The 22,763-nt window shown below is 40.7% G+C and overlaps 1 protein-coding gene across 1 annotated transcript in view; it reads right to left on the reverse strand.

Moving 5' to 3' along the window:
• The window catches only part of RFX4 (regulatory factor X4), a 91,781-nt gene that overhangs the window by 62,137 nt on the left and 6,881 nt on the right, over positions 1-22,763 (reverse strand). The window contains exons 2-3 of the mRNA XM_032689512.1: positions 9,637-9,723; positions 2,901-2,961 (exon numbers count right to left, since the gene is read on the reverse strand). Coding sequence (XP_032545403.1) covers positions 2,901-2,961; positions 9,637-9,723 — 148 coding nt within the window. The remainder of the gene's footprint in view (positions 1-2,900; positions 2,962-9,636; positions 9,724-22,763) is intronic.

Here is a 22,763-nt window from a genome sequence, read left to right on the forward strand (position 1 = left end):
TTGCATAGTTTCCCCAATTATGATGTATTTGGCAGCAGTGCTACATTTACCAGGTCTTTCACTTCATTTTGTGTCATCAACAAAACAAAACAAAAGCACCATTCCTGTTTCCAGGAAAAGGATATTTAGCCAGGCTGACAGCCATCCAGACATGCTTCTTGGCTTCTTCAGCTGTTCTTCCTCCTCCACATTTAAAATGTTCAACATACTTTGCCTTTGGAGAGGCACAAGCATTAAGGATAGATCCTCATGGGATTGATATTGTTTGCCCCTTTTGGCCAGATGCCAGACAAGAAATAACTAATAAAGTTGATGGCAATGTGAACCATGTGACAAAATGTACTTATTCCCCCTTATGGCTTGCTGCACTTTCCCTACTGCTTTCTTCCTCTTCTTTTTCCTTGCAACTGGCATTTCCTCTGGTTCTGTTCTCTGACACTCCATTGCCTTCATTAGCTGTAAATGATAGAAGTATCTAACAGAAAAGCATGACCAGCTTTAATTTGGCAGACACCAGATTCAGCAGACAATTGTGAAGCTTCCATTTGCCAGAACAAGGGCAGTTTGATACTCTGTCCTGAAATCTGGTCAGTAATTTACCCTACCAATTCTACCTCTTGAGTCTGGCCCAGAGATTCTTGTAAGAAGCTGGGATGTATGTTTGCCTAAGGCACATCCAGTTAAATTTTTTTGTCTTTCCTGACTGTGCAAATACTTGGTGTGAGGCCTGATCCTGCTTTCAGCTGGCATAGAGCTAGCTTTTTTCCAAGTAGCTGGCACTGTGCTTTGCTTTGGGTTTAGTATGAGAATAATGCTGATAACACAGTGATGTTTTAGTTGTTGCTAAGTAGTGCTTACCCTAAGTCAAGGACTTTTCAGTCTCCCAGGTTCTGCCAGTGAAGAGCTGCACAAGAAGCTGTGGGTGCACATAACCAGGACAGCTGATCTGAACTAGCCAAACCATGGAATAACATGCCCAGTACACAAACCAGGGGGAGTTGGCTGTGAGGTGCCGATCACTGCTCAGGGACAGTCTGGGCAATGGTCAGTGGGCAGTGAGCAATTGTATTGTGCCTCACTTGTTTTTTCTTGGTTTTCATTACTCTCTTTTTCGTTACCACTACTATTACTATTATTATTATCATCTTACTTTTATTTTAATCATTAATCTGTTCTAATCTCAACCCATGGGGTCTCATCTTTTTCCAGCTCTCCTCCCCATCCCAGTGGGACTAGGAAGGGGAAAGAGCGGCTGTGTGATACTTAGTTGTTGGCTGAGGTTAAACCACAACACCTGAGCAGGCCAAACTGTCAAACATGTAAGGCTAAACCTACAGGAAGCACTTTTGCAGTGCTGTTTCAACAATTTACTGACCCATGTGTTGCTAGGTGTTTCTGGCATACAAATAGCTGGATGCTAATGTGTCTGATACTCCAGAACAGTGAAAACTCCACATCTTCACACAAAGTAAGCTTACTACTCAGCAATTTGACCCTAAATTTTGAGCTTGTAATTTTGTTTAGAATATAAAGTCCTCCAGGAAATACAAATTCAAAGCTGCAGTACATATGTTGAAAAGCACATGGAAGCCATCAGAAAACTGTTTGATAGTATGGCTACTAAGCTGGGAATCTTTTTACCTACAAGCCTATTGATAAATTAGGCAATTGTATAATTCAGTTTGACAGCAGCCAAAGATTTTAAATGTTAAAACTTCTTTGCTTTCCGTTCCCTTGTGGAATTTTGGGTGGAAAATAAATGGAGGAAATTGCAGATATTCCAAAAGAGTCAAAGGGAAGAATGTTTGACCTACCTCAACATGTAAGAAACCTAGTGCAAAAGAGAGGTAGTAAGCCATTACACTAGCTAGAGAGAAGGGAAGAAGGTGTAAGCAGCCTTTTCAGAATCAAAATTTTAGGATTTTATTGCAAACACTGCTGAATGAGCATTAAGTGTGTACAGTACATTCCAGCAGGGCTCAATATCCCAGGAGTTTAGGGATTTACTAACCTTTATGACTGAGGAAGCTTGAAAGTATTTGGCAAAAGACTGTTTACAGTATTTGCATGTTTTCTGTTGGGAACAGTATCATTGGCACGTTCTAATTAATGCTGGCTTCTTGGCTACAACATTGTTTGCTCCTGTGGAAAAGACTCTTAACTGACTTCACTGCAAAATAAACACTGTTCTGAATTTGGGCCTGGTAAGCCCTGCTTGCTCTTTTATTTTACCTAGATAATTCTTTATTCTCTATTATCCAGTTTAACTGTGTGGAAGTTGTGGGAGTGAGTAATGAAAAAAAAAATAAAATATCATTATGACGTTTCACTATGATTTTAATAATTTTCTCTCTGTTTGTAATCACTCCTTTTCTTGAGTGTCTGTTCAAGGAAAGTGACTTTTCTTGAACTTCTGAAAAATGAGACTTTTGTGATACAAATAGGTGTAAAGAAACAAGTTCCCAGTGAAATACCTTTATTTATGTTTACTCATCTTATTACATAGATCCCATTTTGGTAAAATAGCTGGTAAAGGTGGGCTTCATCAGACACTGAAACGAATGTGAGTCTTGAAAAAACCTCTCAGTACTAGTTTTCTTTTTGTAATAAATATAACAATAATGGCAAACCACAAATCACCAGCTGGCAAGGTGGCAAACAAATATGCCAAGTAGATCTTCTAAACTATATCAGAAGTTTCCTCTATTCAAACAAATCCCTTAAGAGTAGGACATTTGTTGAGAAATGCTGTACAGGATACTAATAGCACATTAAACACTTAAAGTGAAAGTTTCTTTAGAACTGTATAAAATGTCTAAGAGCTCTATTCTCCTCCTCTGGAAAATGCATAAGAAACAACACTAACAGGTTTTCTTGATTTTTTTTAAAAGGCATCTTACCATTGCAGTGTAGCTGGAGTCGAGTGAGGTTTTGATGCTCGATTATTTTCTTTTTCCTCATCTGTTAAGAAACAAAAAAAAATGCTATGTAATTTCAGTGGGAATTTCCCAGGCATTTGTAAACTGATAAGTAATTTTTTAAAAAGTTATTTATGAATGGTAAGGAATTCACTAAAAAAAATTAAAATAATTAAAAAATATTATTAAAATGTTCTCAAGTATTAAAGCTCTCTCAAAATATCGGCTAAATTGTGGAAATGTAAATAATGATGTTCTCTAAACTACCATCTGTAGATACTGCTTGAGGCAATAAACCTCGCAAACACCACTGATAGCAGGAGTAGAGTGGTGCCTAGGAAGAATGACACCGAAAAGGATAAATTTATATGGAGCAAAAGCAACTCTTAGATCTCTAGCAGCATGTGAGGACATATAAACACTTTGACCTGCTTTAAGGGAACTGCTGTTTTACCTAATTTTTATGTTAGATAAGGCATTTAAACTAATGGGGTTCATCCACTGTTTAATCCTAACATATGATATGTACTAGCTGTTTATACATTTACAAAGATTGATTCTGAATGAGAAGTATATGTTCTGTAATATACTTTATTCCTTTTCAGATAATTTATCTGATAGTATTCCTCATTAACTGCTTTCAAGGTAACTCTGATTTTCTGACTTCACAAAAATTTAAATAAAAGATGAACAAAGAAAAAGATAATTAAAATAAAACTTCAAATACTGGATTCTTCCTAGTTTGCGTTAGTTCTTTTGAAACAATTTAGAAGTATGTATAGAATAATTCCTATTAAATTGTGTTTTGTGAAACATATAAAACATTCCTAGGTGAAAGCTGGAGTAAAGCACAATCAGCAGCTACAGAAGGATATTCTTCGGGAAACACTGTTGTATTAAACACAGTTTGGTATTTTCACAACTTTGTCCCTGATGAAAGCTTTCAGCATAGAAGACTTCGATACCTGAACAACGAGACAAATCACTATGCCTGTACACCACACTGCAAGTTTAATTTCTTCATGCAATCAACTTTTTGAAGTTATTTAAGCGGGCCTTCAGGATGCTGAATCTTAAGAGAGCCGATCTTACGAGCGACCTCCTCTGAACACGAGACCCTGTCGGGAGCCTTTTGTGCTGTTCCGTGAACCCAGGCACATTCGTAACACCCCACTTTGGAACGCCCTGTCTCCAGCCTCCGCGCCACAGCATTTCTCCCATTACACGCAGGGAAGCTGTGCTAACCGAGCATCCTTTATCCCGCTCGGCCGCTCCCCTGAGTGTCAGGAAATCCCATTTCGCAGCTCCCGCGGACCCCCAGCGCAGCCCCCCTTCTGCATCTGCATGACAATGGGCCCCTAATTATTGGGCCGCACACTCCCTCCCTGCCTTTCAGGGACCGCTTTTATTCAGCGCACAGGACCAACATACACATCTCAAATCACTTTTAAATTGTGTTTTTCATTTGTTTGTCCCAAACAAACGGTCGGCGTGCAACAAACCCCCGGCACACGGGCCCTGAATGCCGAGCGGCCGCGGCTGCCGCTCCTCACGCTCAAGGACCTGTTACCGGGTGGCTTTCACCTGTGCTAACCAGACCGAATTCCCTCCTGGATATGTGACACTCCCTCACACATTAAGTCGATATCTAAATTACACAATATTAGGGTCTCCACACTCCTTCCATTCCTCCCCCAGCTGTTTTTTGCTTGCATTAAGAGCGAGCACCCTTGAGCAGGGGCTTTACCTGCCCTCAGACACACTTCAAGCCAGCCTTACTCAGCTCCTCCCATGTAAGGATTTGTTTTAATAACACGAACTAACAATTAGATAATAAGCTGCAATTTATATCTCCCTCCTCAGGTATGTCTGCTTCCTGGAGATCCTTCTTCAAGACTCTCCAACATCCTCCATGAACTGTCTCTCTGTACAAAGCAGGAGAATGATGGACTCCAAATTTACTCCAAAAAAATATTTAAGCATCATTTCCCATAAACTATTTCCCATTGAAAAGTGGATTTTCAACAAAACTAAATTTTTCGCAGGTTTAGTGCTTGTCTCCCCCCAAACCAATTCTCTGTACAAGAACACAGACCTACTTTGCTTTTTGCCAGTGGACCAACTGTCAGCCAATATATTTCTCATTTTCACCAGGTGTTGTCTAAAGTATTTATTTTCTGAAAACTTTCTCTTTTCTATTAGATGGAAAGAATTGTGCATGGTATAGGAATAGAGAGGATCTAGAAATACAAACTTTCAGCATTACACATAAAAGCACCTTATTCTACCTTGCACATTTTAACTATATAATCTTATCAGATAATTGACTAGCAGAAAATAATAAATATCCCTATTCTTTATATTTTGATTGGTAGAAGCACTTGATGGCTTCCATACTGAGCAAGGAATGTTTTCTGTAACTCTTGGCTCGAGTCTAATCCCAGAACTCTTTGCACAACATGGAAAAGGAAAGGGAAAATGCACTTCTTACTTTTTGGCCTGTTCATTTATCAGTCCCCATCAGACCAACACTGTAGATTAAAATGAACTCATACCTTTTAAAATCCAATACTCTTAAAATCCAAATGAGTAAGACTCAGCACAGAAGGGGCCTTCAAAGATATTAAAACCAAGGATCATCATAGAAAATCAATATTTGTTGGCTCCCAGAGATATCAGCAAATCTTTTTCTTCCCGAACTCCATGTAAGTTTCTTCGATAACAGCTCCACCTTTCTATTTTCAAAATTCTGTTTCAAAGCCACCAGAGTAGAGTTCTCTTTGTATCTTTGTGGCTTTCCCTGAGCTCTGAGTGGCATCCTCTAACTTCAGTGGCCTGATTTTAGGTACAGCTTGAGGGACTTCTTGCTTCTTGGGGCAAGACATGGAGACAATAGGAGCTATGCTCGGTACCTCTTTGAGCGTCCTGCCTTAAACACTGTGTGTGGAACAACCCAAAGTGAAGCCCCTGCATTAGCACACCTTTTCCTGAAGGGTTTATGCTAGTCTGTTTGTCATAACTTAAATGGAGTTAAGTTCTTCTTTCCACTGTGGAGGTAGTTGAAGAACTCTCTACTTTCCAGTGCTGCCTGCATGCGTCTCAAAAGCAGCTAACATGCTATTAGTAGCTTTATATGGATAAAATAATTTGTTTGGTTAGCTCCACACTTTTCAGAGGAATAGCCTCCTCCTCTGTAGCCCTTGCAGGCCACATTCTGACTATTCTCAAAAGCAATTTGGCCTTAGCTAGAATTTAATTATAGTAAGAAGCTATCTTGTCTCTTTCTTACATGTAGCTATAAATGAGATTCCGGACCATTAGCATGTATTCTGTGCTTTTAAAACAGTGGGATTTTCTAAAACCCTCTGAGAAACATAGGAGCAGAGTTCTCACTGAGCAGGTATGACTGAAAAAGAAAGAATTTTCCCCAAGGAAAATTTCAATGAAAACAAGTAGCTCTTTTTTAAACAGTTTTTTTTTAATGGAAGAGTAAGAAATATAGTTCAAATAAGAAAAGAAGCTGCTGGATAAGTCCGTTTCAGCTGGTAAGATCGTGGATTTTGAACACTGCTTTTGAAGTACAAAAACTAGTGTGAATATTTTCTTTTATCTCATATGAACTCTCTACACATTCACATTTCTAACTAAGCAAGAAAATTTGGATAAGCAATCCTTCCACTTCACCAAGTAGCACCATGACTTCTTTCCAATGGAACTGAAACTTTCATAAGCCTTTGTTTGCATTTTTCCAGATCCCTATTTCAATTTGGCTAATCTGGCTCAATGCACAGTACACAGAAAATAATGTGAGGGTGTTTTTCTTTTAATTATTGAATGCAAGGTTGTACCATTCCCTTTTCTTTGAGTCTTTTGACTAATATGTGGAGTGTGGAAGTGGTAAGAGGGAAAGTGTTTAAAAAACTGGAAAGTGAAATAAAATTTACTGGTAATTTTTATATTAGAATATAAAAGGTTTTTTTGGAAGAGGTCATAAAATGTTTCAAAAGGGTAAGAAACACCCCAAGAAGCACAGCGATCATGGGAATCCTCAGCTGTGAGTCATTGCTTCCTTTCACAGTTTAATGCAGGTTTAAGAGGCCTGGAGGTATCTGGATGAGAAGATTGCAAAGGGCCCCTGTGGCCTGAAGTATGGTTCTGTAGCATACTTCATCAGTAGAAAAGGAGACCAGCAAAACTATTACTCCTGTCCTAAACCCCTGTGAACTCTAAAGTCATCCAGGAAAAAACAGTCACAAGAGCAAGCATGATGCTCAGTAAGAACATCATCAGTTCACAGTGCAAGTTCTTATAATCTTCAGTGGATACAAGGCCAAAAAAATCCCAACCAAACACCAAACCCACATTTTTTTCTTGTAGAATCCAGCCAACCACTATCTGATGTATTCAGAGACAAAAAACTAGTCAAGGGAAGGATGGATGATGCCTTCTTTTGGCTCCAGATGAAAATCGGAGCTACACTGACAACAGCAATTTGATCACCATTCTGAAGAATTCAAATAGAGTTACGTAGGTTTTCTCAAAACATTTTGCCTCCTGCTGTTTCCAAGTGTATGACAGAGGCTGGAAAAAAAGTGACACAGTAGTTTGGAAATGTCTTGGTTGGTGTGTGGGCACTGTTAGAGAAATGTTAGAAAGAACTCCAGGGCTGGAAAGGAGCACACAGTACAATGATTTCTAAGGTGAAACTTCTAGTTTGTTCTGGATTTCACAGATTATTGGTCTTGCTGATGGACAAGTGGCTTATTTTGCTTTCCTACTCCTTCCTCTTCACCTTCTTCTCTCTCTCTCACCTCCCCCTCAAAACAAGGATGACTTTTCAGGTGGATTAATTCTCTTATCTGCACTGCAGAAATGCTGGTAATCAGTGCAAAGGAAGCATCTGGTAGAACTGGCTATTAAGAAGGAAGCCAGATAAAATCAACTCTCACTCTCATTTGGGTCTCCATAATATACTGTGACAATAATGTCTTTTGCACATGAATAGTGGGACAAATTCATTTCTATATTTGTTCCATCAGTTCTAAATTCACCTCCTTTCATTAGCATTGCCTGCCCCTTAATTCTGGTCCCAGAAAACAGAAGGAACCACTATCCTATCTTCTCTATGCCACTGTCTGAAATACAGGCTCTTGCTAACCCACACAGGTTCAAGGCAGGTGGAAGTTTCTCATGTTCCCATTTAAAGCACATATAACAAACTACTGCAAGTTTGGCCACAACCTATTTAAGGCAACAAATCTAGAACAAAACATAGAAGGAGACCTGTAATAGTGAAATTATAATTTTACTATTAATGTAGCTAATGGTGCTAAATAATTTCCTTGACAATACTGTCTTGAACTGTGAGTCTAAGGAAAGTTCACTAAAGTCAATAGAGTTGAGTCCTGAATTCTGGCCCTATTAGGAGTCTGAAGTCACATCTCATTTATTACAGATTTCTTTCATCACTTTCTCAGTAGAATCAGAGTGAAATCGAATTCATATCTCTCACAGGTTCTCATAAAATGCAAATTAACAAGCTGATGTTTGTATATTCACTACAATTTTTAAAGATAAATTAATTTCTAATCCCTTACTTTTTAAAAACAGAAAAACCCAAACCTCTCCTAGTTTTATTGTCTGTCTTTAAGGATCCTTGCCCATTTGGGAGTCATAAATAAATACTATGTTTCTACTAACACCACCCTTCTCCTTCAGAAGAGATATTGCCTCCAAAGATATCTCCAGACAAATAAGTCCCAACTACAGCAAATGTCATGTCCCATTACAACATTGTGCTGCAAGGCATATAATTTTACCCTGATATCAAAATAAAGTAATTATCTTAAAATATAAAAAAGGTAAATGGGACATTAAGCAACTAAGAAGTTATTTAAAATATACTTTCTAAACTTCTATTTAGGAAACGTGAGCTACTGAATTAAATAATTCTGTCTGCGTCCATGTCTTATAACATGAACAAATATATGAAATCCTGAGAGGAAAACTAACATGAAGAGTATTTTGCTTTAGGTAAATTAATCAGAATAGAAATTGCATAAACAGGGAAAACTAATGGTAAGATAGAATTGTCTTGCAATTTTAAAAAGAAATTATTTGATTAATTTAAACTACTTTGGAGTCTTTTTGATTACCTGCTGTTGTTAAAAATCAAGATCTGAAATGATGATAATTAGAAAAGATAAGAAAAAATAGCTATTTTAAAATCAGCTAGATTGATAATTGTTTCCTCTCTGTGACTGAAAAGGAATCAGTATCATGGTTTAGTATATGATGTTTTATTGCTATGATTGTTTAATTCTTAAAGGAAAGGTTTCCTATGTATGCTTTGATATAGTAGAATTGACAAGCAGCACATTTTTTACTGTATTTCAGCCACATGTTGTTCACCAGTGAAAAGCAAAACAGGTGGTTTTACTCATAAGCTGATACTAACAGCACATTTTAGAGGTCATCCAATCTCTATTCAGTGACATACAAATTCTTCTAGCTGTTTTAAGTAATAGATATATTATTTCCTTTTTTTTAAAAAAAGCAAATATTAAAAAAAATAATAAAACTATTGGATATGTCAAGTGAGTTGACTTTTCAAACTATGCAGTACTAAAAACGTCACCAAGATATAGCAACTTACATAGCAGGAAATGAGCACGTGGACATGTTCACACTCATTTTAAGTGAATGACAAGTTACTTACTTTCGTCGTTTGAAACATTCCCCAGAGAGGTGTGACTGGAGTAACGTTTGTTTTCACTTTCATTGAGACATCTTTCAATCCAACTCTCTGCAAAAAAAACCAAAGATGATCTTTTCTTGTGTGTTTTTCTTTGCATAAAAAATAAACTGGCAACAGATAAATCTAAATAAAGTACCGGTTTTCAACAGATGGTGTTCTGTAACATTTCTGTAAAAACATGCTCAGTCTGACATTATTTAGCAAGAAAATCCTTTCTTGCTTTCAAATTTAGCTGTTCCTTTTCAATTTCATTTTTTGTTTGTTTTTAAACTACAGAGGCTGAAACACTTCTGTGTACAAAACAAAGGTTCTCAGGATATTCTCTCCCCTTCCCATGACATGATACATTAAAAAAAAATAAAAATCAATTGAAACACAGAAATTGCAATAATTTCCAAGTCTTAGCCTGGCAAAGATGTATATCCTCAAGTATTTCTACTGGTTTTGAAAACAAATCTTAACGCATGTAATCAATCATCCATGTGACTTCTGGTTACAGTGAGGATCAAACTGTGTTCTTTGAAGTCCAGTCCTATGACTCCACTCACACTGGTGGAGTCCCAGGCCCTACCAAGATCTTTTCCTCACTGGTAAAAGTCCAACACAGCAAGTCAGCAGCCACTGAGCTGCCCAAACCTCTGTCAATCCACAGTGCAAATTCAACCACTTCTATCCTCCCTCTGTTCCCACTTTCAGTTTATTTCCATCAGTCAGATGAGTTACCTACAGCATTACATTGATTTGACTCTGCTATTCTTTCTGGAAGCTATAACTTACATCCCCTGATGACTTTAGAGGATGCACCAGACTCAGCAGAATTTACAGATCTTCAGGGCAAAAGTTACACCTTCTTATGTGTTTCCTTGGACAAAGTATGAAATATGAGTCCTTGAGTTTGTCTGGAATCCCTGGGTATTGCTACAATAAACTGACTTCCCTCAGAAGGCTATTTTTCAAGGGCGTGAACATGGTCAGAAATGAGCTTATGCTCATAGAGCTCCCTGCAGACAAAGCACAAAAAAGAAGGGATAGGTGAGAAGGCAGTAAGGGAACACCACAAGTTACAACAGGAAACAACCCCGCTGAGTGAAGAGATGCACAAGAAATAAGGGGAAACAGACCTCGCTGTCAGCCAACTGCCAGAGCCAGAAACACCTTCAAAGACATGGAAATGGCTTCGGATTCCATTCCATGAGCCCCCCGCTCCAGACACATCAGGATACCTGCACAGTGCAGGCAGCAATCTGCCAGCCAGCAAAGCCCATCACAGCAGCCGGCTTGAAGGGAAAGCAGGAACCCAGTGTCTTGGGAAAGCTGCCCATCTGGTTTGTAGAAGATAAAAGTTGGTATGACTTCATTTCGGCACTGGATGCCAATAAACAGATAGACGAATAGTCATGACCAAATACACCCTACAGAAAAAATGCTTTTTAAACCCAGGCAGTTGCACAAATTTGTACATATTGCTCTTTACACACGCTCTCCAGTGCCCCAGAGACAACCAAAAGGGACGACTGCACCTGAGGGACGACTGCACCTGTGCAGGACATCGGAAAGCATCTGCTGAGAACCCTTCAAGGTTGACTTCCAGGCCCTGCCACAAGACTTCAGGTACTGTTACTTTGTGCACTTCTGGTTTTCAGGCAGTGTTGTGGCAGCTCCAGGCTATTCCCTTCCCTCTGCCTCTTTGCCTGCGTATTCAGAGGGGGAACATGCTGTGGTTCTGCCTTCATCAGTACAAGCATGTCCCTGTGTGCATCTTATTCATTCACCATCAAACTGCCTTGTGCCTAAGGTCCCTCACAACTACACTGCCTCTTCCCTACAGCCTGTTCCTTTGAGGCACTTCCCTGAAAATCAGCAAAAATAATACGTGTTGTCAATAGATTTTTTAAAGGGTATTTCTCCTCCCGTCAAATTCGACACAGCTTTGTATAAAAATCACTTTAACGTTGCCGACACCGCAATGTAAAACTTGCCAGTGATGCCTGGGCTGTCTGATCAGCCCCTGCCCTGTTACTAACCCACAAGCCTGTGGTGCCTCACTCATCTTCGAGGCTTTCCCTGTTCATGTTGCTCGGCTGCCTCGGCTGGGGGTGTATCACCTCCTTGTCTGAGGGCCAACACAACGATACGGCTGCTTTGCGCCAGCTTGCTTTTACTGCCCCAAAACGCAGCAAACAGTATCTCTCCTGTCCCATTTTAGTACCATGGGCTGGAGGACAGGAGCGTGGATCCTCCCAGATCCCTGCAAGGTGGAGAGAAACCTGCTGCCGAGGGCAACATCAGAGAGAGGTGCAAGAAGCCTTGAGAAAGATTACCCTTCCTCCTCCTCCTCCTTTCAGCACACAGCCATGGCTGTATATAATTCCCTTGGCTCTGAGCCCAGCTGCAGGGAGTAAAAGCAAAGGCAGCTGCCATTAGCACCAAGGAGAGACCGATGCCCAGCTCTGCCCTTTCTTTTCCTCCCGGCACCGAGAGCTGGGAAGCTGGGACGCATCCTCTTCCCTCGGCAGCAGGGAACTGGCAGCAGCCATTTTTAGTCGCATTCCCTGTCTAAGTAGTAGGGGAAAAAAAACTTTTTAAGTGTCACTTGATAACAATTCTCGCCATCCTGGTTCACTTACTATCTCTGATAACTGCACACATCCACCTTTTCCATTGGCAAAGAACACAGTTTACACTGACAGATACAGTCTCTGGAGTAGGGCACATTTACTGTTTAAGTATGTGCTGCAACTCTTTTGGTCCGGTTGAGCTTGCTGCAGCCTGAGTCTGGCTTTCTCTTTGTGGCCTTGCATTTAAATAGCTGACAGAAATTCTTCAAGCCTGAAAAGATACATGACCTGTCTAGCACCAAAGAAAGAAGAAAACTAACTCTTTGAGCAAAAATGTCAGGGAGTTTATGGCAAATTTGTCAAATTATGTGGCAGATGACAAAATGTGACAACACTGACTAACCATTTAAAGATTGTATTATCTCATAAACCAAATTATTAAAGTATTAATAAATAAATACATATTCTAATAAATGCCTTCATTTTATAAGTAGCAATTTTTTACTGTTTGTATAATGAAAAACATTTTTACAGGGCTTTAAACTACCCATATTATTAACAATGTCTTCTGGTATTAAAAGAAAATAAAAATACAGCCACGGTTTTGCTAAAATTTTAAATATTTCCTTCAGCAGCCTGCAAATTGCAGATATGATAGCATCTGCCTAAAATAAAACCAAGCAAGAAAAAAGAAAAGAAAAAAAATAGGAGAAAGAGGCAGAGCAAACAAAATCTAAAGTCAAAACTAAATCTAACTTTTAGAAGCTCTGTAAGAGTTAATAGCATTAGATCCTGCTCCAGCATAACAAACACGCTGGGTAAAGCCCTCTACATGTCAAATTCTCTTTTCCTCACGACACATGGATGTACAACTGGGCCACACTGGGGCCTGTCCCAGGCAGTCTGGCTGCAGAGCTGCAGGAAAAGACCCATAGTAAACCCCTGGTGTCACTAGGCTCAGGTTCTATCACTTGCTCCCAAGGCTGACACCAGTCATATCGCTCCACTGTTCTAAACACACATTGAGTCACGTGGTATGGAAGCTTTAATGTGATTAAAGCCTGAATTATTGCACTTGGACCTCATAAACTTCTCACAGACAGGTTTTCACATCAGAAACAGTCACAGAGTAATGGAGAGTTCAGGCATCGACGGAGCAGAAGTGCATATCAGGCTTCATAAAGTGGTGAATCATTAACACAACACGAGAAACTCAAAATTTCTGGTGGGAGACACTTGTGAGAGCAAAAGAAAATATATCCCGTCTAATACAGGCTGTATTTTCACTCACTGCATTTTCAGTGTATCAAGCATTAAGGCATTTCCTCTCTCTGTTCTCAGGGACTCCTTCCCATCCTAAGCCCCAGCATATTGTACCCTCAGTTGTACTGGGACAGTACAACAGAGCAAGGGTCAACACTAGTCAAAAAACATCAAGGCAAAGTAAATATATTTATTAATATCTAGTAGTAAAATGTAGTATAGACACATGCTGATAATTCTGGACTGTGATACAGCATGGAAACTATCACAATCCTATTAGCAAAGAAAGCAAATAGTGTTTTTAATGGCATTTTGAAGCTGCATCTTTAAATATAAGGTCAACTGTTTAATTTCCCAAAGATCAAGAGTGAATTATAGCAAAACACACAACTGTGTTCCTCAGCCTTCAAACTTTTGCTATATAATTTTGTACACTACTGAATACAAACACATTATGTCTTCTGCAGGATTCCTATGCGAGGGAAAGGATATGGTTATTCAAATTACAATAATTTTTACAGTGTCAATTTTCTGGCAGAATAACTTACTGTGACACAAAAAAAATAACATAAATTGTTCCAAATAAAATGCTGAAAAATGGATTAAAAAAGAAGTATGGAACTACTTCTGGCCCTCATTTTGCCTCTTCTCTTTTTGATCCTTATCTCGCTAAGACCAACACATCCACTGAGCCTCAAGCACAAGAGTATTTCACCTCCATTAAATGTGCCCACCACACTTTTAACAACAGAAGTTTAAACTGAACTTGTTTTCAAAAGCAGGCAGAACAGATGCCTGTGTAGCTTTGCCCTGTCCCTACCAAGGCTCTTCTCTTCACACCAACAAGCATATTTTTATTTGCATGGTGTTTCAAACATTGAACTGGGAAGGCACACCCAGTATTCCCCAAAACAGATGGAAACACACAAGAGCTGCTCAGTGGCAGGAGCTTACATGAACTTTCAGAAATGAGAAGCACAAATGTTTTTCAAATATAGCTTTGACAGGTTATTTTGACATGCTATCTTCTTCAGAAGGAAGGGTTTGCTCCTAGAAGACACCTTTGAAAGGCTTCTCCCTACAGAGCCTCAGTTGAGGTGAGAGAAATACAGCAGAGGTGCCTGTGTAATGCCAGTACATTAAATGAGATAATTACTCCCTCGTTTGTAGTGGTTATTGGCTTAGCATATTTGCAGCCCAGAACAGAAAGCACCCATTGCTCCCTCATGTGCGTGGCCATAGCAGGAGCAGTGCAAGAGCCACTCAGGCTCTGTGGAGGAGAAGAAGAGGTGGGCCTGATTGCAGTTGGCAGTGGCTTCTGCTGCTCCTGTCCTGCCAGGAGGGCTAAGCGTTGCTCAGTAATAGCACAACCTGTAAGCAGATCCTCCTCTGGCCTTTGTGAGGCACTGTGTCCTGCTCAGCACCCAAACAGGATGCCAAAACCTGCCGGAGGGGCTGTGCCACACAGCTGGTAGGCAAGTGTACCCAGAGCCACTGGCTGCAGCCCCGAGGGCATGTGTGTGCACCCTGAAAGGAGATTAAGAGGTTTTACAGGCAGAATGAGACTCTGTGGTCTCCTAATCTGAGCTGCATTTTGCTCACCTCATTCCCTACAGTGGTGTAAGCAGTACTGGTTTTCCCCAGTTACGCCATATCCTCTGATCTGGATGTGGTCGTATCACTGGCATAACTGTGAATTGCTATTTTTTCTGAAATTGTATGAGAATTCCCATGTCCTAGAGAGATAGTCAAGGCTTTTTGTAATCACAGTATCAGTTTGCACAATCATTTGTTTCACCACAGCCCTAGCAATGGCACGAAAATCCCTCTCAGATGCCTTCAGCTCTAAGTTGGCTCTCCTACTCCAAATTTTAAAGCAATTCACAAATAAGCATGACACAATTACTTAGGGTGCTGCACATGGACCAGCATTTCTTTCACATAAGTTTGCTTGTCACTGAAGTAGTTATCACTGGAATAAGAATGAAAGATTTGTTAGGACCCAAACCACTGCCTTAGCCATATACCAACTTGGATGGCACAGCTGCCACAGTCCAGTTCCTTATTTGCATTCATAGTTGCTCTTGTAATTTTTTCCCCAGTTTTTCAAGGTAAATGTAGAAAAAACCCCACTAGTAAGTAGCTGTGAGCAAAGGTATATAAAATACAAAGGGACAACCAAATTTTAGTGGATTTACAAGAGGACATGTTGGAAAAATGAATACTCAGAAGTGATGACAGGCTTAATTTTACAGTTCCAGTGACAGAGGAGGAACTCCTCTCATGCATACAGAGTCTTAGCACCCCTCTGAGTTATTTGTTCGTTGTTCTCAGAGGGAAGAGTTACTCATCTCTTCCCACAGCATCTCTTTGCCAAGTGTCTCAGTACTGAGCTGGCCAGCAATACTGCCTTGCTGCTCATCTGATCTGTTGGACCAAGAGAAAGTGGTTGCAGGCAGCAGGTTTAGCAGGTAAAAGCAGTAACTCAAAAGCTCAAGAGGCTGACTGAAGATTGTGGAACCACTCATTTCCAGTTTGATAGCCCATGGTACTGTTACTATAATATTTTTCATTGGAGTTGATAGGATGATACTCTATATCTTTTCTTATCAAGGAAACCATCACTACCCTAAGAATTTCTTCTTTCGTCTGTCTCAGAGTAAGTGCTGAGGTCTGCATGATTCCTCGAGCTTTTCTCTTCAGAGCTGATCTTGCTGAACATGGTCTTAGATATGCCAGCACCCCACAGACACTGTTCCTGCTGTGTTGCACCGTTGCTGTGGACAGAGAACTTCTAACCTCTACAGCTGTTAAATTCATATTGTCGGAGCAGTCTGCCTGTTTTGGCCATCCCTTAGTGGGCTGCAAATCTAATTTCTAAATGCTATATGAAAGTAAAGAAAAAATGAGCCAGTATGTCTAATATTTTGACTGATGCAAGTGGAGACTACACCTTGTAGCACTTCAGTGTCTTGGATCAATTTGTCATATCACCTTAGAAGACAAACCACTAGTTTAAAAGTCCCTTAAAGGCAAAAGAGATGACCCCTTTCTCTAAGGAGTAATGATTATGAGATAAACCTGAAGTCTGACCCTCAAATTATTAAAAGCCTATTCTAGTACCTGCTGTACATAACATTTAGTCTGAGTAGAAGCAGGAGTCCTATTCTGTCTCTCTCACACCTTGCAGCCCAGCACTCTTGGGTTACAGGCACATCTGCCACCTGAGAAGTATAACGCTGCTGGAGTTCTCTTCAGGTTGGTTGCAGCAGCACATTTAAAGCTTTTCAAGAACCACACTGCTTGAAAGAAAACAAACAAAAATCACTTTATCTCCAAAACCTCAATCTACTGCAAAAGCAAGACCTGAACAAGATCTTGTGGCTTACTCTCTGCACAATGTAATGAACAACTGTGCGCCTGTAACATGACAGGGCTTGGCAGCCACTGGCTCCCATCAAGGGCATTAAACCCCCTGTAAACCAAAATCAAGCAGAACAAGCTATGTGGGACAGCCAATCACACACACAGGAATTTTCTAAGACATATGTTTTCACAGGTGATGTAATCAAAATCTCCCTCCTCTCCACAATCAAACGAAAGGTTTGCGAGACCATATCAGGGCCATCATCCAGCTGCTGTTCCCTCTGATTCCTTCAGCACATAGACACTCCTAGTTCACAAACCAGCTCCTCTCTGACCATTGAGGAGGACCTGCCATACAGAGCCTAGTTTTGCTCCTCAGCCTGTCATTCGGTGCTATCGGCCAGCAAGGCACACTCCCTTCAGTCAGTGTGTGTGAGCTGTCAGGAACCTCTTCAAGCTCCACAGGAAATCATGCCAGTGTCCTCCTTGGTCCTGGATAGCCATCTTCTGTTCTTCCAAGGTGCAGATGGCAGAGCCGCTTCCCTGACAAGCTGCCAGATACCTTGGTGTTTTGTTTGCTAATCTAACTTTTTATTTCATTTCCAGCAGGGCAAAATGTCAGGCACTCTTGTTTCAGTCCTTTCTTTTGTTCTTATTTCTTGGCATACGATTCTATTGGAACTATTTCAGGGTTAATGGACATTGGCCCAGGGTACTTACTGGATGTTGGCAGGAATGGTTTTGTTCTTTTTCTTTGACTTGTGATTGTGGTAAAGCATTGTGAAGATTCGCCTTGATATCATAAGAATGCAAAGAATGATTCTCTTGAATGTGAGAGAGTTCTTTTTTTTTTTTTAACCAGGTCTTTGGTCCTAGTACTGATTTTCTACTAAACTGTTTGATAAAGTATATAAAATTGGCATGCCATGTTTAAACTGATAATAAAAAGCACCACAGTTCATAATTTAACTCCTCCAGAATACTTCGGCAGGAAAACTGGAATTTATGAGATGTTGCATTCTGCTTACCCTTTGCACTGCGCAGAAGTTCATTTAAATGTGATACTTTCATTTAAGTACTCTACCAACAATGCTCCTTGTTAAGAAACTGCACCCCAAATGTAGATCAAGCACCCTCAATAACCCTAGAATATAAGATTTCTTTGCATATTGATTCTGGTGTTTTGGGCAGCCTCGAGCATTCGTCAGACAAGACTTGTGAAGTCCTACCTGTTCCCCTCTCTGGAATCACATAACATATTGCTATTGCATTTCCAACTCGATATGCATGATAATTAGGGAGTAGCCCTTTTTCTCTCCCAGTCACACACACAGATGCTACCTATTGTTTTATTTTGAAAAGGAAGCTTCACCAGACCAGTAAATGGCCACTTGGCTTTTGCTTCATCAAGGTCGTTACTCATTTAATGGCAAAGCAAACCTCGCTTGGTCTGATTTCAGTGCAGTGACATTTCCTCGCGCTCCCCTAGGATCATTTAAGCTAGTGACACCAGTATCTGACCAATTCAGCTCTCCCAGAGCTGAACTTTAACTTTCTGTGCAACATGCAGCCAATCTTTTAATCAGTAAAGATCATCACACACATCATGTGCCTTCCAAGTACCAACTCTGCACACAGCAAAGTGAACCCTCATGCTTCCACAACATGATGCATTACAGCTCCTCAGTCCTTCAGGGTCTGCTGTAAAAATCAGTGTAAATGCTATCATTGTCTCTGATTTAGCTGCAATGTTTCCTTCCAAGGAAATGCAAACATGCCTCTTGATCATTGCCAGACCTATTCTTTCCCAGAAAAAAGCTCAGCATTTCTTGATGCCCTTTGTGCCCCAGATACCACTAACTTCTTATGCTATAGAATTAATGTGAGACCCACAAGAGAGCTCATAGGGCCTTAATTTCTGGGTACCTTGCACAACATGTCTTATACTCACACCTTGCAGCAGTCTCAGCTCATTAGCTTTTGGGTTAAACATTCTCAACTGCTGCCACTACCCCTCAGTTCATCAGTGTGTATCAGAAGACATAAAGTCCTCAAGTCCTTAATTCAGCTCTTCTTCACCAGTGCACCAGGCTGGAGTCATTTGGCTGAACAGGAACGCTGTGACTCAACAAGAAACAGAATTTGCATCAAGTACCCATGAAACATTTCCCCTCTGCCTCAGGAGCTGATGAATCCAGCAGACAGGCCAATTTGGCACAGAGGCAGCAGTACATCAGTAAGACAGGCCCACAAAGATGACAAAATGAAAAGATTTGAGATATGGGTGGAGGATACACAAAACCCTGGTTGTGGGGCTCAGAGAGACAAGAGAAGAGGGAGAAGTCTGGCTATTGGAAAGGAGATGAAGAAGAAAAGGAAAGGAAACAAAAGAATGAATGAGAAAGAAAAGGGCATGGTCAGAAATAAAGGATAGAAGAAAATAAAGTAACTACAGAGAGATTTTTTTTTTTTTTTAATTGGGAGAAAAGAGGTGAGCTCCTGAAGGAATGAGGCTACAGTAAATATTTCTCATTAGAAACAGCATCCAGTAAGGCAGATTGAAAGAACATAAGATGATAGACACATATGTACAAAAAACCCTCAATTGTCAGGACATAGTCATAGCAGCAAGAAAGAGACAATCACTTGACCGAAAAAGAATGTGAATCAAAGGTAAGAGACGCTACGTTTACTCAAATGGTGGCCACCTTTCCTCACTTTATGGATATCTATTCCAGATGTAGCTGTTGCTCACTACTCTCAAAGGATGCAGCCATCACATTATTCACAAACATTTTGTGGACAAATATGGCACAGCAGACAGAAACGAACACTGCTTCTTTCAGCTCTCAGGCTGCACCCAGAGAATATCTGCCTACCAAAACTAGCAGAGGGGACATCAACAAATCATCATAACATACCCTGCAAAGACTGGTACCTCTTCGAACTATTCTGTGTATACTGAACAAGCATTTCATGCTATTAATTTTATAGTCTAAATGGGGTTGACAAAAAGTCTTTGCCAGGTCCCAGTGTGCCTAGACTCACAGATTTGTAAACCTTGTATGAATTTAGTCCCTTCCACACTGTGTCTTCCCTCCCCTTAGAAAGTATTATACAAGTAGACCAGTGCTTTTAAAACCAGGAGCCTGGCTTTTCTGAGAAGTCTCCAGTCTCCGCTGAACAATATGCAAAACAAACTCAGGGAGGGAACATGAGAAAAAAGAGAAGTCTTCTTTCCTCCTTCTTTTTTTGCCCAAGACTCACCAAAACAAGAGTCTAGTATTGAATATTCAGGACTGAATACTAACTGCTCAATGGACGGTCTGTTTGCAGAACTCAAAGTGGAAATGACCCAGCAAGAAGGAGAGGTGAACACACTGCTCCATCCATGTGATTAAACCGCTCTGTAAATGCAGTCCTCCCCACTTCGTTACAATGGAGGCCATTTGCTACCCCTACCACAACTGATTTTAAAAAATGTTTGCATTAGAGGGGCCCCTGCACCAGTATTGTTCCTGTGACTCTACATTTAAGAGAGAGAAACTTTGGGAAACCTGTGCTAGCCAGTCAGCCCAACCAGCAGGATGTGTTATTGCCACTGCTTGGGAGAAAGGAACAGGGCACCTTTCTGGGAGCAGTCCCTGCTCTCAGCCTCCAAAGGGCACAGAGTGAATCTTACCTGGCTGCTGCCTTGGTCTGCCATGGATCTCGTAAGTCTCTTAAGCGCTCCTCCTTTGAGTTAGGACATTATGGTGTCACACAGTGAGCACCCAGGAGGCCCCTCTGGGACACAGGCTGGCATGCAAACACAACATGCCGTTTAGCAAATGTGTCATTTGCACTCTTTCTCTCCTAAGGCCAAAGTTTCCTTGATGCCTAAAACATAGCTGATTCTACCCTTGACCCCAAGAGACCCAAAAGAAGCAGCCTTTTACTTACACAAGGCACACATTGCAGACTTGTCGTGCCGAAATTCCTGGTCTGGCTCTTGCACAACGTCTTCCCTGGTCGGGTCTGTGTCTCACACACAGCACCGGACACAGCTCCTCTCCTGCTGCCCCCGGGGTGCCAACAGTGCTAGCCAGCAAATCTCTGGCCCTCTGCTTGGCCCAGTCCAACAGAGAGAAACATGGAGATGAATGGGAGGTGGTGAGTCTCTGCATGGAAGCCCATTCCCTCCAGCCATGACATGAGCCCATGCACCCAGGAACGTCCATCACAGGAGCAAGCAGCTCTCATCACGGAACAGCATGATGCTGCTGTACCCGGACACAGGGCACTCATGGAGCAGTACTCAGCTTCCATATTTTTTTAAAGGGTCTATCAGGCCACTGCAACCTTAAGGACCAGCCAGGAATATTTACTTTCTCATGTTACTTAAGTTTTTTAAGGGATAAAGAAACAAGAAGGATTTTACTTTCCTCACAGCATCAGAGAGAGCAACAGTCAGGAGCTAGGGGAGCTAGTAGTTAACAGTGTTAAATACTTATTTGCTTAATTAGGACCTCCTGACCCATGCTGATGGTTAAAAAGAATGTCAGATGAGAGTGGGAATCACACAAGCCAGGTGGTTGAGAATTTTTTTTCCCCTTTGAAGGATAGGATTTTTCCTACTTCCTACAACCATCCATGAATTGTAATAAACAAATGGTCTATTTCTGTAAGATCTGAGAATATTAGGAAAAGGTATAGCCTTTCTTGCTTTTCCTCTGCCACACAGGAACTTTTGGTCTTTTGCAACAGATTGCACCTTTGTTACAGAGTGCTGAAAAGTGTCCTTGATTGTAGAAAAGGATGTTCTGTGGGGTCTTTTCAATCAGGTATGCATTGCTGCCACCATGGGGGTCCTACCTCTGGGACACAGGTGGTTTCTCCCAGCACTAGATGACCTCTCATGAGATCTGACTAGTGAATTAGGATCTCCCTCCAGCTGTAGCTGAGGTGGTTTAAACACTTCTGAAATAGTTCAACAATTAAAATGGTTGGGGGTTGTAGGGGGGGAGGTAAATATGTTAACCCTTCTAACGTTCAGTTCTATCTGTATTTACCTTTACTTTTTGCTTTTCCTGCTAGTTTTAATTATGTTTGTCACTACATTTCTGGTATTTTATTGCTTTACAAGTGTAGCACAAGCTATATTTGAATTTACAGGTCTATACAAGAACAGAAAGCTCATGTCTATTTTATTGACTTGGAGATCTCCCCTGAAAACTTGTACTTGCATGTAAGACTTTTCATATAATGAATTTTACCTGACTTAATACAAGCATCTGTAAGTTTTGCCCCAAGTAGCCAAACTAGTAAAAATGGTTGCATTTAAGGAACCAGGAGAGTCTGAGAGTACAATTCTAAGGAGTGCAAGTTTAAGAAGAGAAAAAAGAGAAGGTGAGCGACAAGTAGTTCTATTTCTAGACACTGTATTATCTAAAAAAAAAAAAAGGCAGTAATTTCTAACGCTCAAAACTTGTAGTCGTTAATTCTAGGCAAATATCCTTTTTTTTTTTTTAGATACGATCTCAGCAAGCAAATCAAAGCTCCTAGAGAAGAGGATTTTGTGTTTCTAAGTGTTTGAATCCCTGCCATGGGGTTCATGAGCACTGAAAGCTTCAGCACGAAGTTTGTCAGAGCGACGATCACAGCACCTGACTACAGCAAGACCAGAAAACTGATGAAATCCCAGCATATGTACCCAGCCTACTGCTCTGAAATGAATGCCTCTAATCCCCAGGGCTGTAAGGTTCAGAGAATGTGCCAGCTATCTGAGATATATTGTTTGCCATTACGATAATATTTGGTATCCTGCACAAAAATGCTCAGGATAAGCTGCTAATTAATTGTGAACACATCATTCATAGGTGTGAATGAACTCCTCGGTTCCTATAACAACTTCCATCTCAG

Source organism: Chiroxiphia lanceolata, chromosome 5, assembly GCF_009829145.1.
Source record: "Chiroxiphia lanceolata isolate bChiLan1 chromosome 5, bChiLan1.pri, whole genome shotgun sequence".
In the NCBI taxonomy this organism is placed as follows: Eukaryota; Metazoa; Chordata; class Aves; order Passeriformes; family Pipridae; genus Chiroxiphia; species Chiroxiphia lanceolata.